Source organism: Acomys minous, assembly GCF_964271855.1.
Source record: "Acomys minous genome assembly, chromosome: 14".
Classification (NCBI taxonomy): Eukaryota; Metazoa; Chordata; class Mammalia; order Rodentia; family Muridae; genus Acomys; species Acomys minous.
In genome coordinates, this window is record NC_140496.1 from 11,461,113 (window position 1) to 11,476,981 (window position 15,869).

Below are 15,869 nucleotides of genomic sequence, written 5' to 3' on the forward strand. Positions count from 1 at the left end.
TCACTCCCTCCAAGGCTGGGATTACAAGTACACATCACTGCCCTTGGTGGGTTTGGGACTTGGATTCGGGTCATCGTGCTTGCAAATCAGAGGCCTTACTACATGAGTCGCCTCTCCCCAAATCCCTCCGGCCTATATATTTTTAACTAATTGCCCCCTTCTTTTTCATCCTCTTACTTCCTCTAATTGAATCCCCTCCAATGAAACACAGGTGGTACGCTGTTTTAAGTGTCCATTAATGTCCCTGTTGTTCCTAGGGACAACAGGGGGTCACTGATGCTATGTCTCCCATCAGCAGCACAAGGCCTGGCCCAGGATGGCCTCTGTCCATACAGGTAACTGACTGCACAGTGAGCCCTAAGCCTACACTGGAGATAAAGCTAGTACCCAGTGAGTTTTAGGAACACACTCCGTGCCTCCTGAGGGAAAGCCGAGGGCAGGAGACCACCCAGAAGTTTCTCTGCTCTGAGTCTCACCCTGGCACATGCTGCTCTGGGGTGGGGGCAGGTTGGTGGCAGCACTCTACAGGGAAGCAGACTTACGGAGTGTTGCCTCACCGGTGGTCACTTCCTCTGCAGGGAGACAGTGGGACTCTGAAGGTGTTCACTGAGCCCGAACTGTTCGTGGATCCTTTCACAGAAGTCACACTGGGCTGGCCGGATGATGACCCCGGCTTGGACTTCCGCTGGTCCTGTGGTAGGTGGAGCCATTCTCCTGCCCGCCCTTGTCACCGATGAGAGAGCTTGCCTGTTCTCTCTCTTCATCCCTGTGTGTGTCACTGTGTCCGCCATCAGCCTGTGTACACCAGAGTGTAAACTGCAGTAATGGGTGTGGAGGCAGCAGCAAACCAAGGAGAGATGGTGGTGGCCCTGAGTTCAGGTTCATCCTCAGCTAGGTTCAGGGATATATGGGGTCCTGACTTGAAAATCCTGAACAACAACTACCCTCTCCATGATTAAAAAAACACGATTGATGTATTCATTTTTATTTTATGTGGGAGTCTTTTGCCTGTATGCACGTGTGTGCACCATGTGTGTGTGTGGTACCCACAGAGGTCAGAAGAGGGTATTGGACCTCCCAGAACTGGGGTTACAGAGGATTAGGGGCTGTCATGTGGGTGCTGGGAATTGAACCTGGGTCCTCTACAAGGTCAACAAGTGCCCTTAGCTGCTGAGCCATCTCACTTCTCTGCTGTAATATCTCCCTGTCCTTCCTGGTCGTCATCGTCAGGACAGCAGAGGGCCAGGGTGCTGTGGAGTCAGTGTTCATGCGTTTTCCCACTTCTCTGCTCTGATAAACAATGCTGCCAGTCTTTGTCTTCTCCTGGGGCTACTTTCATAACTGAAAATTTAAAAACTGGAGTAATCAGGGCTGGTGAGATGGCTCAGCAAGCCAAAGTGCTTGCTGCCAAGCCTAACAAGTTGATTTTAATCTCTTAGAGCACACACGGTGGAAGGAAAAAACAGACTCCTTCAAGTGGTCCTCTGCCCTCCACATGCACCCATGACATGTGCACCTGTGTACACACACACACACACACACACACACACAACAACTGGAGGTTGGGCATGGTTGCTCAGCCCTGTAGTCCTGGTGGCCAGGAGGCAGAAGCAGGAAGACTGAGAGTGTCAGGCTAGCCCTGGGCTGTGCAGCCAGATCTAGCCTCGACAAAACAAAACCACCATTAACAGAAAGAAGCCTTGCTAAACTAGAAAGTCCACATTTGTCTGCCCATCCCTCTCAGGACATTGCTGGGCGCAGTGGAACAACTGTGTGGAGAGGCACCTGCTCCACACGGACCGAAGGCTGCTGGTGCTCCATTCCTCCTGCCTGCCACCTGTCAACTCTGCTGTCACCCTGCACTTGGCTATCCTAAGGGACCAGGAACTGGAGAAAGAGACAGAACAGTGCCTCTATGTGTCTGCCCCACTGGAGCTTGGGCCTCAAATCAGGTGAGGCATCTGGGCATGCTCTTCATCAACCAGTACCACTCGGGGGTGGGACTTCTGGTTGGGATGGGACTTCCTGTCGGGGAGGGACTTCCAGGGTGGGTCAACTATTTCACCTGTGCTCCCACAGGGACGGCAACCTGGGGATCAGCAATAAATGGCATGACTGGACAGCAGAAGTCTATGACAACGTCTCCATTCGGGGGACAGAAAGAGCTCCACCGTAGAAGGTGGAACTCAACTGAGACTCAGAGAAGGGGAATGGGGAGGAGGAGAAAGAGAGAGGCAAGGCCTTGCAGGACATGCCAGATTTAGGTCGCTTACCCAGGAGTCTCTCTGGGCAGGAGGGGGCATGATCACAGCTTACCCCAAAACATTCTGCTCTCAGGATAGAGGGGGCTTTGAGGAGATGACGTAGCATCTTATAGGAGTCAAGACAGGTGCTTGAGGTAGCTGGGCCTGTCAGCTCGGTCCCTGCTGGAAGCAAATAGCTCGGTGTAGTCAGAACTAATTAAAGGTGGATAAGCATCATCTTTCAGGTGTGAGGGGACAGACGTGAAGGAATAGTGAAGGACAGCAGGCAACAGTGTGGGACTACAACAGGGTGGTGCAAGCCGCGCTCCTAGGACTGCAGAGGTAAGAGAGTGGAGCCACGGCCTTGACCAGAGCATCTTTGATCCTGCCACTTTAGCCCTTTGGTAGCCCAAGAATAAATAGCTGCATCCTTTCTGCAAACCAATGCTTTCCACTGGCGGAACCCAAACAGAATCCCAGAGGGCAGGGGCTGAGACTTTTGTTGCCTCTGCAGATAGATAGAGAAAGCTGGAGAATGGCCTGGAAGCTCTGTAGAAACCCACCCGCATGCTTGTACTAGGACAGACATTAGCAAGAAAAGAAGGAAGGTTGGAGGAGTCATGGCATTAAGACTGAGACGATCTGGGGAGGCATTAGACATGCAACAGATGTCAAAGCACCCTCTCAGGGGACCCAGGGATAGGGTAGGGCATCATATAGAAGGTTCAGGGGGCTGTGGAGACAACAGCTTATTTGATAAAACATTTACTATGCAGGTACAAGGACAGAAGTTCAAATCCCTAGCACTCGAGTAAAAAAGCAGCATAGTACCATGGCCCTATTAAGTTCAGTACAGGGGGAAGCAGAGACAGGGGGATCCCTGGAGCTTGCTGGCTAGCTAGTCTAGCAAAGCAAGTTATCTTCAGGCTCAGTAAGAGACCTTGTCTCAAGCAATAAGATGAAGAGTGAGAGAAGACACCCCAAATCAACCTTTGACCTCCATGTGATTATTGACAAAATTACAGACGTGTACACACACACACACACACACACACACACCCTGAAGCAAAAGCAAGAGAGAAGGTCCAGCGTTTGGATCCTGATGCATGTTTCATGTTCCATCCACCTACTCAGGAGTCATGTCACCAGGGAGCAATCACGCAAGCCCTCAGAGCCTGGCATGCTCTCAAGTGCCCCAGGGGCTCTGACAAGTCACTCTCACAGCTACCATATGAGTGCTATTAGGCCACAGCGCTGTCACTTTTATCAGCACGAAAGAGCATCTCAGACGTCATCTGGCTTTATCCACTTCCTTGGCAGCTAAGAAAAACCAAATCTTATAGTTTAAGTAGCTCCTACAAGGCAAGTCTTCCTAAGTGACAGGGTCAGGATTGGAAGCCATGGTCCTGGCCTGGCCTTCTCCTCCACACACAGCGAGTTTAGTGACAAGTGAATATGGTCATGTCCTGACTCTCCTCACCTGCCTGCAGACCAAGGCTCTGTCTTGGCTTAGGTTGGAGCACTCGTGGCTTTTATTTCATCCTTCATTTGGACAAAGGCCACGCCCCATCCTCTCCGCAGACTTGAGAACTGGACAAAGAGCAGGTAAGTGGTCAGGAAGCCCGAGGGACCTTTCTCTCTTTATTCTCTGTACCTGCCAGCTGTGAGAAGAACTGCCGGCCAGTGAAAGCTCACCAAGATGTTCTGCTCACAGCCACTGTGGCAGACGAAACCCCAGCGGCCACATTCAGCTGGTACTTAGATGCCTCCTCATCAGAGAAGGTGAGATGTCGCAACCACTCAGTGGAAACGGAGAGGACCAGACTAGTGTTGCATGCTGGGTCCTGAGCCAGGGTTGGGGGCAGCCAGGAAGATGAGAGGACATATTTTAAGGGGACTTGAAGGAATTTCTAACAGGTGAATGGATCCAAAAGAGCCAAGCCTATGGGGAGGCAGACACTGTTGCCCTCAGCCCGAGCCCCCTCCCAGGATGCATACATCCCCAGCTGCTTTTCAGGAGGCTTGTGGCCTACAACTGATGGACAGGAAAGTCTAACAACCCAGCACCCTTGCCCAAAGGAAGGACATTTTTGCAGCACACCTCTCATGGCCGAGGTCCCACTGGGCCACACTCCACTTGCTCACACTCCCTTCTCTGCCTGGTTTAGTTGCCTGGATGATTCCACAGTGAGTGCACCCTCCACAAGTGACCTGCATGCATTCCTCCTCCCTTTGTAGGTGACCTACACACATCCTTCCTCAGGCTCCTCCCTCCATAGGTGAGGCACCCACACATCCCTCCTAAGACTCCTCACTGCATAAGTGCTGTGCACACACATCCGTCCTCAGGCTCCTTTCTTGCACTCTGAACTCAGACAACAGACAAAGCGGGATACTGACTGTTTATTGACCTCCTGGGTAGCAGCAGTGCCCATCATTTGCTCATCAGAGAGAAATCTGACAGGCCCGGGGAGTTGGAAACCAGGGGACTGAGGATGTCTAGGGATCTACCTAGTAGACTCCAGGGGCCTGAGGGCTGTTCTCTTGCAGGCTGAGCCCCTCCCAGTTGTCTGCAGACTCAGAGGATTTTGGCCACGCTCGCTGACCCTCCTTCTCAGCAACTCCTCTATGCTGTTGCTGAACAGCAGCTTCCTGCAGACCTGGGGACCTGTTATTCGCATCCGGGTCACAGGTGAGACGCTGGCACCGTGTCTCTTGTCAAGGAACCAGGACAATCTTGGAAACACTAAAATAAGAGACTATGACCTAGCACGGAACAGGGTATATACAGACTTTCTGCCTGGGAGACTTTGGGCAAAGGATTTGACTTCTTGGTGCCTCAGTTTCCTCAGGGGTGACAAGTTGATCACACCCCCCCCCCCAGTCAACCTGCATGCCCTACCAGGAGAAGCTTAGTCATTGAAATGAGCTCAGTGTTCAAACAGTTACAAAACAAGGATGGCTGCACTTACTTTGTCTCTACGTTTCCTAAGTGCTAGGCTGGTGGGTAAGGACCACCTGTGCTGGCTGCTGATTCTATATTTCCTAACGCAGCCCACAGAGCACCCACAGCCAGGCAAACTGAGGTGGGCACCTGTTCAGTGGACACACCTGCTGCTCTACCTCAGGCCTTCTCAACTGAGTTAGACCAAGACATCAGTTGTAACCAATTAAGATTCTCCTTTGTGTGTGTGGGACGGGGAGGAGGGAGGAGACAGGCTAGAAAGATGGTGCAGCTGTTAAGAGCACTGGCTGCTCTTCCAGAGACAGAGTTCAATTCCCAGCACCCACATGGCAGCTCACAACTGTTTGTAACTCCAGTTGTAGGGGCCTGACACCTTCTCATAGATGTATATACAGGCAAAACACCAAAGCACATAAAATAAATAAGTAATTAAAAAAAAAAAGATGGGCTGGAGAGATGGCTCAGTGGTTAAGAGCATTGCCTGGTCTTCCAAAGGTCCTGAGTTCAATTCTCAGAAACCACATGGTGGATTACAAACATCTATAGTGAGATCTGGTGCCCTCTTCTGGCCTGCTAGTATATGTGCAGGCAGAACACTGTATACTTAATAAATAAATAAATCTTTAAAAAAAAAATCTCCTTTGCTCAGCTCTTGCTTCCAACGTGCTCTTTTTAAACTCTGTGACTGTGCCAGGCCAGGTATACATTGCCGCTGGACAGACAGGGCCTCGTGATGCTGAGGATGAGATGGAAAGAGATTGCTTCTGGGCAGGGTCCACCTGCTTCCGGCTGCCAGCTCTGTTCCTCCCTGGCTTCTGAGTAAGCTGCTCATGAAGTCGCTATGAGGAAGTTATTATTGGCTCTGCATTACAGATGACAGAGGTCAAACCCAAGGCCACTAGGACAGTAATAGCAGAACTCTAGCCCCCATATGTCTGAGTCTCCTCTCACTGCCTATTGTCTCAAAGTGAGTCCCTGGGGCCCTGCATTGGAGATAACTGTTAGATATGAGTATTTGGGGGCCCACCCCAGAATCTCCAGAGAGGCTAGAGGCTGTGGGTCTGCAGATGGCCCGGAAATCTTTGTTTAACAAGCTCCCCAGGTTGTGTTGGGTTTTTGGACACACAGTTCCCTAAACATAACGAAGCTTCACTTTCCAGCTCTGACCAGCCATTCCTATGGGGAAGATACCTACGTGATCAGCACACTGCCTCGACCTGAGGTCCCTGCCTGCACAATAGCCCCGGAGGAGGGTTCTGTACTGACGAGCTTCGCTCTCTCCTGCACCACCTCCACAGCCCCGCCCCCCGTGGAGTACTGCTTCTGTCTGCAGACAGGTACTAGCTAAAGACTCTGCTCTTCCCTCAGCCCCTAGGCTCATCTTCTCCACCAATGGGGACTGTTCCTGTCAGGGACCTGCATTAGAGTATGTTCTGTAATGGAGCGAGGCTGACTGGATGAGGGACTCCTAAGCCTTGGTCACCCCGAAACACCAGAAGGACAGCATGCAACCAAGCCCAGAGGACACAATGACTTTGTCTCAGTGTAGGGTATATGAAAGGGTTAAATGAATGAAGAGTCCCAACAGGTCATACCATACCAGGCCATAGTCCTCAATAGACACACACACACACACACACACACACACACACACACACACACACACACAGAGAGAGAGAGAGAGAGAGAGAGAGAGAGAGAGAGAGAGAGACAGAGAGAGAGAGAGACAGAGACAGACAGAGACAGAGACAGAGACAGAGAGACAGAGAGAGAAAGACAGAGACAGAGAAAGAGAGACAGACAGAGACAGAGAAAGAGAGACAGACAGAGAAAGACACACACACACACACACACACACACACACAGAGAGAGAGAGAGAGAGAGAGAGAGAGAGAGAGAGAGAGAGAGAGGGAATGAGAGAGAGAAAGAGAGAGAGCAAGAGAGAGCTGTGACTCCAACTCTTTGAGAGTCTGGATTTGGAGCTATCTGGGAAGACAGAGCCAGATCTGGCTCACAGAATCTTCAGCACTTTGACTGACCCTGACTTGTAAATGACAGCAGAGAATGACAGTGCCACAGGACAAAGAAAATTTCAAAGATATCAAAGAGCATTTTCTTTTCTTTTCTTTCTGCGAAGGTTCACGGAGGGTGACCATCAGAGATCCTTCCTACACTGCACGGCACCCAACACAGTCATGACAATCACAGTTTCAGAACAGCGGTGACTATGAAGGGGTGGGTGGCCTGGGGCAGCTCACTCCATTTACTATTCCATTTTGGTGGCCGTTGGTTCTCCCTGTGGACCTGGGCATTTGGGGACTGTCACACAAGCTCTGTGTGGGCCTTAGCCAAAGCAGAACTTTCTTCTACACTGAGGCACCATGAGTGGTGCTGGCTTACTCTGCAATACCCTGCCCTAGACACGACATGACATAGACAGTGTACCTTGACCAGGGAGAGGTGGGTGTAAGCCTTTCTGAGGGAGTATAGTTTTCATGGGGTGCCCTGTCAAAGAATGTGCAAATGCCAGGCTGCGAAGAAGGCAATGACTGGGTCTGAGTGTGGAAAGAAAGAGAGAAGACAAACAAGGCAATTAGGCTCCATTTCCAAATGCTCCCCCTCTCTGTACCAAAAAGGAGAGGCCATTTTCCCTCCACCTTTGTCCCCAACCCCCATCTCACATAGCTGAGCAACAAGGTGAGGAGGTGTGGCCACACAACAGTGAGTGTTCCGTTGCAAGCCAATAGTGTCATAATTGTCTGCACCCTACGCAACGACTGGAGACTCCTGTGGTGTGTGAATCTCCTTTAAGAGAAAAAAAATTTCATCCACATGCCAGGCTGCGTTCTGGATGCTAAGTGTGTAGCAGCGAACACAACGGAGGAAGTCATTACCTTCATGCCCTGTAGCATATAGTAGCAGAGACAACTGGTAAACCAAGACGTGTACCACCAGGGAGCGTTGTTTGAGACATAGGGACAGGGTGCTGTGAGGCTGGTGAAGGTCCGCAGGAGAGTGCTTGTCTGGAGTGCTTACATGTGTGAGACCCTGGATTCCACTCCCACCCCTGTTAAAACACATTTGAAAACTAAGGTGGGCACCAAGGGCAGTGGCTCATGGCTACAGTCCTCGCACTTGAGAGGCTGGGCCAGGAGGACTGCCTTGAGCTCCAGATCAGCCTGGGCTCCATGGTGAGTTCTAGGCCAGCCTGAACTGTAGAGTGAGACATTGTCTCAGGAAAACAAAACAAACTCAGTAAAATGACAAGCAAATAGCAACAAACAAACAAACAAACACAACAATGGGATGACTAGATGGCTCTGTGGGTACAGGTGCTTGCTGCTCTGGCCTGGGACTTGAGTTTAAGCCTCAGACCCACATAAGGGTTTTAGGAGAAAACTAACACCATGAAGCTATCCTCTGCACTCCATACATGTGCCATGGTATGTGGGTACTCCTCCTATCACTCACATGAACACACACACACAAACACACACACACACACACACACACACACAAGACTTCAAACCAAACCAAACCAAACCAAACTCACCCAGCTTAGTTTGCTGGTTCCTGAAGAGGCGTGCTCTCTTCCGAGGGGAGCTTTGGGGGCCTGTTTCTCTTCCTCTTGCTATTCCTTTCTCTACTGTCACCCCCTGACTTCTTTTTGTTCATACTGTAATTTGTTTTTTACCACATTAAAGAAACAAAATCACCAAACCCAAAACAAAGCACCTTTGGGCTGGAGAGATGGCTCAGCAGTTAAGAGCACTTGTAGCTCCTTCAGGGGACCCGGGTTCTGTTCCCAGCACCCACATGGTGTCTTACGAACGTCTGTAGCTCCAGTTCCAGGGGATCCAAAGCCCCCTTCTGACCTCCTTAGGCACCAGGCATGCATATGGTGCACAGATAAACATGGGAAAAACACCTATACACAAAATAAAAATAATCTAATTTTTAAAAGTTTAAAAGCCAAACCAAAGCAACAAAAATAAACAAAACAAAACAAAAAAACAAAACCAAAACCCACTTGAAAATGGTGTGAAGGTCCCTCAGTTTGTCATACACGTCAGGGAAATTATTCTGAAGGTACAGAACCCTGTGTGGTGGCCTTCTCCCAAACCCTGTGGGTTTCCAGAGTGGCTGGCCACACCTTCAGTAGCTAGGGCTTCTCTGTCTCTGTGGACATGGGTTTGGCTCTGCCCTCCTAATTGCTCTAATTCCATTTTACCAGGTTCCTGCCTCCACTGTGGCCCCAAACCAAGCCTCCCTGCTGTGTACCTACCACTTGGAAAAGAAAAGGATGGCTTTGTCTCGACAGTGGTCGTCTCTGTCACCAATCAGGCAGGAGACAGAGAGCAGACCCAAGTGGCAGTTAAGGTGGGTGGCGGTTGATGTTTCTTTACTGGGATGTGTTTCTACGCAACTGAACTACAAGAGCTACAAGGCAGCTGAGGGCACAGGTGATGAATTGCCTATTTGGTCATTTCTCCCACATATATTTACAGAGCATCTATCCCCCTGTGTGCCAAGTCCTGAGGATACAGCCACGGACACATGGATACAAGTGCTGCCTTTGTGTATCTTATGACTTAGTAGCAGGAGTATGGGGAGATCCTGGGAGCAGGGGCAAGAGGGAACAGAAGAGCTCAGTGATGAGTTAGGACAGAGATGAGCAGGCAGAGATCTGGGAAGGTGCAGGTGTGGCTAGGGGTGGAGGGATGGAGAGGAGGGAGCAGTGAGCAGCTAGAGGCGGACTATGGGTTTGCCCAAGCTGTGGGGGTGGAAGTCATCCGCTGCTTGGTACCATGAATGGGTCCAGGCACCCTCCAGCCTCAGGAAGTGTGAGCACTCTTCTACAAGGTCTGCTCTGCTCCCAGACCCATAACTTGAGGAGCCAGCTTCTTGAATAAAGACCACTGAGCTCATTTCTGGCTTCCCTGTCAGGTGGGACACGATGACACCAGTGTTGAAGAGGTGACATTCCAAAATATTGTGTCAGAGAAAATCACCACGGCTCTGCAAGATGAGAGCGGGCATGAACAGCTTCTCCTATTGGCCAAAGCTGTGTCCTCTGAGCTTAACCAGGAGGACCAGAGCCCAGGTGCTGGGCAGCTTAGAATGGGTGTCAAGAAGAAGGTGAGTGACATGGGTCCTTTAAGGTCTGCATGTGGCTTCTTGGGCTGGGGGTGGGGCTGGTGAATCAGTGTCAATTCCTGGGACATCCAGGGAAGGAAAGACCTTATTTATTAGTAGCCCACTTTCTGGGCTAAACTCCATGGAGCCTTCTGGAGCCTGATGGAAAGTTGAGAGCCTTGCTCCAGCTCCCTCACACCAAAGATGACAAAACTGAGGACCAGAGGAGGACAGTGAGTTGGCCCAGATCAGGCATGCCTTGGCAAGGCTGGGAACCTTCTCGAGCCTGTAGGGGAAATGTACTCCTGACTTTTTCTAGCTTCTAGAGGTCATGATCAGCCCTGGGCTAGGAGATCAAACTCGATATCCATGCTTTTGCATACCGAGTGCGTTTCTAACTGAGCTGTCACCCCAGCACCCCCTTAGTGTATTTTTGAAACCCTCTCCTCTCCTCTTCTTCCCACCTCTGTGTGCATCACCCATCTCCTTCCCCAATGTTCCTGCCCTTGCAATTACACTGTTCCCACCTGTAACTGCCAAACGATGTCCCCATTTGAAGGTGCTGGACTGAACTATATTTTCAGAATGATTTTACCAAAGCATGTTTTCTCTGTGGGGCAACATGGTCGCAGGTTTCTAAGATCCAGATGTGGGTATCTTTTGGCTGTTATTCTGTCAGCCACACATCCAGGTCTACAGAGCCTGAATGAGCCTGGTCATTCCTGGGACCCCAGATTCTCCCAAAATGCCTCCCCAGAGCCTTTGGAATTCAGCTTCCCTCCTGGCCTTTCTCCCTCTGTGCCAAGGTCAGAGAGCTTGTGCTGACATCACTGTCCCTGGTCACCACTGGCCTAGAGAACGTGCAGAGGGTCCAAGGCTTGGCTGAGGCGCTGAGAGAGGTGACTCACCTCAGCGAGGAACTCACCCCCGTGGCCCAGGTGAGAATTTCCCCTGGCTGAGCCAGGCTATTTGCACACATTCCTCCATGGTGTGGGGGTGGTGACTCATTAGGGGACAGATGATCAAAGAAGTCCCTCAGTTATGGTACTGTCCTGGGGCTACAAGACTTCTGCCATCTTTTTTCTTTCTTTCTTACTTTCTTTCTTTCTTTTAAAGATTTATTTATTTATTTATTTATTTATTTATTTATTATGTATACATTGCTCTGCCTGCTTGTACCCTTGTAGACCAGAAGAGGGCATCAGATCACATTATAGATGGTTGTGAGCCACCATGTGGTTGCTGGGAATTGAACTCAGGACCTCTGGAAGAGCAGTCAGTGCTCTTAACCACTGAGCCATCTCTCCAGCCCCCTTTTTTCTAAGAGTCCTTCCTGGGTGGAGCAAGGGAAGATGCTCCAATGCAGGCCCTGGTGCTTCACACTGGGCTAAAGGGCTGTGTGCTTGCTGCCCACTGGTGGGTCCCAAGTGTGAGTCCAGATATTGCTGCTGACCCACTGTGTATCACACTAGCATGCAGCTGCTGGCTTCTGCCATTCTAGCCTGAGGTCTTCCTGACCCTCAGAACTCTCTCCCTCTTGCTCTCATGGCAGGGGGTTCACTCAGTGCTCAGTGACTGGTGAGTCTGGGGCACAAGTACCTCAGTTTCTGGACACTTTTGGTGGGTAAGCCCTGTGCAGGACTGAACCTCAACAGGCTCGATCATACCTTCTGCGTTGACCTCTGACCCATCTGTCTTAGTTATGGTTTTATTGCTGTGAAGAGACACCATGGCGTGACAACTCTTACAAAGGAAAGCATTTCATCGGGCCTGGCTTACAATGTTCAGAGGTTTAGTCCATTATCATCATGGTGGGAAGCATGCAGGCAGACATGGCGTTGGAGGAGCGGAGAGAGTTCTACATCTTGGTCTGCAGGCAGCAGAAGATTGAGAGCCACAGAGTGTAACTTGGACATATGAGACCTCAAAAATCACCCCTACAGTGACACACTTCCTTCAACAAGGCCACACCTCCTAATAGAACCACTCCCTGTGGACCTATGGGGACTATTTTCTTTCAACCCCCACCCCTTCCCTCTCTCATGCACCCACTCCTCCAGAATGTTCCCAGGGGTCACCTTCAAATCAATGACTTACGACTCAAACTTTTGCTTCAAGATCCTCTTCCTGAAGAATCATAGCCAAGTACCATGTTCTGTGCTGTTGATGGGATGCTTCCGTTCCCACCCCATCTGCTCGTTTGTCTGTTTTATGCACACCTGCATAGACACACCCCTTTCTATATCTCCTATCCTCACTTCTGTGCATTTGTGCTTCCACTAATTTATCCATTCTACAAACACCTCTGGCATGCCTGGGTGTGTGCCACGTATTGAACACCCACACACGTGGACCTGCCCTCATAGTGCTTCCCAGCTACTGGGGCACCTAGACATTAAACAAGTAATTTTCACAAGCACATCTACAATTACAAAATTGGTATGTTATGTCCAACCACCCACCCTCCACCCCACTCTCCATCCGTCCACTCTCCATCCACCCCACTCTCCGTCCGTCCACTCTCCATCCACCCCACTCTCCGTCCGTCCACCCTCCATCCACCCCACTCTCCATCCGTCCACCCTCTACCCAGATATCCTTTCTCTATCAACCCCCTCATTCTTCATTTGTCCTCTGCCCATTTTTCATCTATCCATCCTCAATCCACCTATTGTCCACCTGTCATCCACCTTCCATCTGTCCCCCCACTCATCCATCCTCCGTCCATTCTCCACCCTGCTAATCAGCAAATGTTGCCAAGTGTCTGTCGTGTTTAGGACATTGTGCAAAGGATCCTGTGAAAGATTCAGAGGCAGACCAGGCTTCTCTCCCAGAAGAACCTCAATCGTGGTCAGGGGAGAGAAGCCAGTTTTAAGTCAGGCTGCTTGTGTCAGGCTTTGGTATAGCTCTTCCCTGGCTTCGGTCTCTCCCACACTCCCTTCAATACACTTCTTGTTCTTTAAATGGCGCCATCCCAGGCAGGGACTCACAGTATTTTTCCTTCTTTGGGTGATCCCAGTGGGAGGCCAGCCGGGCTCTGCAGCATGCCACTGAAGCTCTGTTGACAGCCAGTGCCAAGGTTCCTCCTGAGGATCATAGCCGCCAGGAAGCCACCAGGGCCATGCTTCAGGCAGTGGGGAGTGTGCTGGAAGCTTCTGTCAGCCATGGATCAGAAGAGCCCATGGAGGCCAGCAGCAGCCAGGTGGGTGCCCTGGGCCAGGTGCAGACCTCGTCCACACTGCAAGCCCAGCTCATGCCAGCGTTGCTAGGTGATTCCTTCTTGACAGCCCACAGATGAGGAAACAGGTGCAGAGGTTACAGTGCTTCTTGGAAGCTGGGAGGAAGGTTCTAGAATGTGGTGAGTGGATAGCACACAGAACAGGGGCGCTGCCTTCAGAGAATCCCACCTGTCACTTGGGAGCCAAGCCACCCATGTTCCCCAAGTTTCCTTCTCTCATCTGTATCTGGAGGCACTCTGACTTACCCCATCAGCTGTCCACTGGACAGGTTCTATGAACCACTTTGGGCAATATCCTACTTCCTGTAACCAAACTACGGAATGTCTCTAGCAGTCAGCCATGCAGAACAAGAGAGAAGGGACCTGTGTGATGCCCAGAGTCACCGGTGTCTTTCAGGGTAGCATCATGGCAGAGCCACAAAGCCTAACGGTAACTGCTCCACAGTCCTCTATCCCATGGACCACCTTTCCTATTCTAAGAGAACTGAAAGACAGGCATATGCAAAGATGTCTCACACGTTCAGATACTGAACAGACTCCCAAGATCATTCTTTATACACTAGTATATGCACACCCTTCCTAGCCTTGTTTGTCATCATAAGGATGTGTCAAACATTTTTTAAAATATTTATTTATTTGAGGGGCACACACGACAGAGCATACATGTGGAGGTCAAAGGACAACCCATGGGGACTGATTCTCTCCTTCTACCACGTGCGATGGAATTCTCACATTACTCGTGTGCACATGAATCCCTGGGGTGGGACTCGGGTCACCAGGCTTAGTTGCAAGCACCTTACCCACTGAACCAACTATTGGGTACCAAACACGTCCTAATTGGCAGGAATCTGGGCTTTGCCTGTGGTTCTTGGCTCTCCTGGAGCAAGACCCAAGCCATGCCTAGGCACCTGCAACACAGAGTCACACACACACACACACACACACACGCACACACACACACATACACACACACACACACACACACACCACGATGGCTCTTTATATGGACCCCGGAGCTACATTTCTCGAGAGGCCTGGTTCACCTCACCAACATGTGACTTTCCTGAGTCATCTCCTTTCTGTGTTCTCTCCTCTCTTCTGCCAAGGGGAGGGGAAACATTTGCTTCATGGAGCTGCCGTAAGGGTGGAAGAGCCCACAGGAGTCAGGCGAATGGTTTGGATTTTGTAGATGCCTGCTTTGCCTATGACCTACAGGGCTGTCATGGTCTGTCACTTCGCTGGCCTCTCCTAGTCCCTGCTAAGAGTCCCATGCTTACCTGGTGACAGCAGCCAAGGGAAGCTGTGGTGACGGCCCATAGTCCCACAACATAGAAGTAGTGTTCTGCTTCCGTTTGTTCCAGGCTCTCATTGGGTCCCAGCTGCTTCAGATTGTGGACCATTTGCAGACTGCTCTTCTACTGGGGACATTGCCAGGGGGCCTTCCGGCCATCCTGGCCACGCCCTCCATCTCTGTGTACACAGACAGGTACTGAGCTGCACTGTACATGCCCAAGAAAATTGATGCCCTAACCCTCATCCCAAGCTACCCAAGGCAGGGTCCAGAAGCCAGTCTTGGGGCTGGAGAAGTACTGGGACCTGAGCCTGGCGTATGGGTGTAGTAGAATCTTCTCATCATGGTAGGTATTTGTATGGAGAGCTCAGGCCAATGTTAGAGTCACCTGAACTGTGCAGGTAACGGGGCTAATGAGTGGGACCACTTCCCCACACACGCAATCCTCACTGTGTCCTGGGTGGTCCTGGCTATCCCATTGTCAATGGAAAGTCTGTGGCAATCCCAGGCATACTTGCCTTGAGATTTCCCAGGAAGGTTTGTGTCAGTGAGCGCTGACTGTGGTTTCAGGATCCTTTCTGTTGTGTGTGTTTTCCAGGGGGAGTTGCTTTGATGTATTGATGTATTTATTTGTTGAGGCAGGGTCTCTCTATGTAGCCTTGGCTGACCTATGTAGATCAGGCTGGTCTCAGAATTGCAGGAATCACTCTGCCCCTGCCTCTGCACTGGGGATGTAGGCAAGTGAGCCACTATGGCCAGCCTGGGGCAACTATTTTAATTCACCTATACACAGAGGGAAACAACAGAACAAAGAAATAATGTCACCCAAGTCTAACTTGGTACTTAATGAGGTTAGAGCTACAGGATGTAGGCAACATATGGGTGGCTACAGCATCAAAGGAAAGAGACCCATTTCTCAGCAATTATTACCTGCTTATATGTCTTTGGGGATGGGAGGAGACTTATGTTTCTCTGGGCCCCGCAAGCCTTGTGAGC

General features: G+C 50.6%; 1 protein-coding gene across 1 annotated transcript in view; it reads left to right on the top strand.

Moving 5' to 3' along the window:
• LOC311583671 (polycystin-1-like protein 2) overlaps nt 1-15,869 on the top strand; it is a gene marked incomplete at its 5' end in the record, with an annotated part of 92,282 nt that overhangs the window by 25,721 nt on the left and 50,692 nt on the right. Inside the window, 10 exons of the mRNA XM_084757453.1 lie at nt 579-696; nt 1,745-1,952; nt 3,905-4,025; nt 4,794-4,935; nt 6,369-6,545; nt 9,443-9,588; nt 10,156-10,347; nt 11,151-11,282; nt 13,364-13,546; nt 14,944-15,068. Coding sequence (XP_084613579.1) covers nt 579-696; nt 1,745-1,952; nt 3,905-4,025; nt 4,794-4,935; nt 6,369-6,545; nt 9,443-9,588; nt 10,156-10,347; nt 11,151-11,282; nt 13,364-13,546; nt 14,944-15,068 — 1,544 coding nt within the window. The remainder of the gene's footprint in view (nt 1-578; nt 697-1,744; nt 1,953-3,904; nt 4,026-4,793; nt 4,936-6,368; nt 6,546-9,442; nt 9,589-10,155; nt 10,348-11,150; nt 11,283-13,363; nt 13,547-14,943; nt 15,069-15,869) is intronic.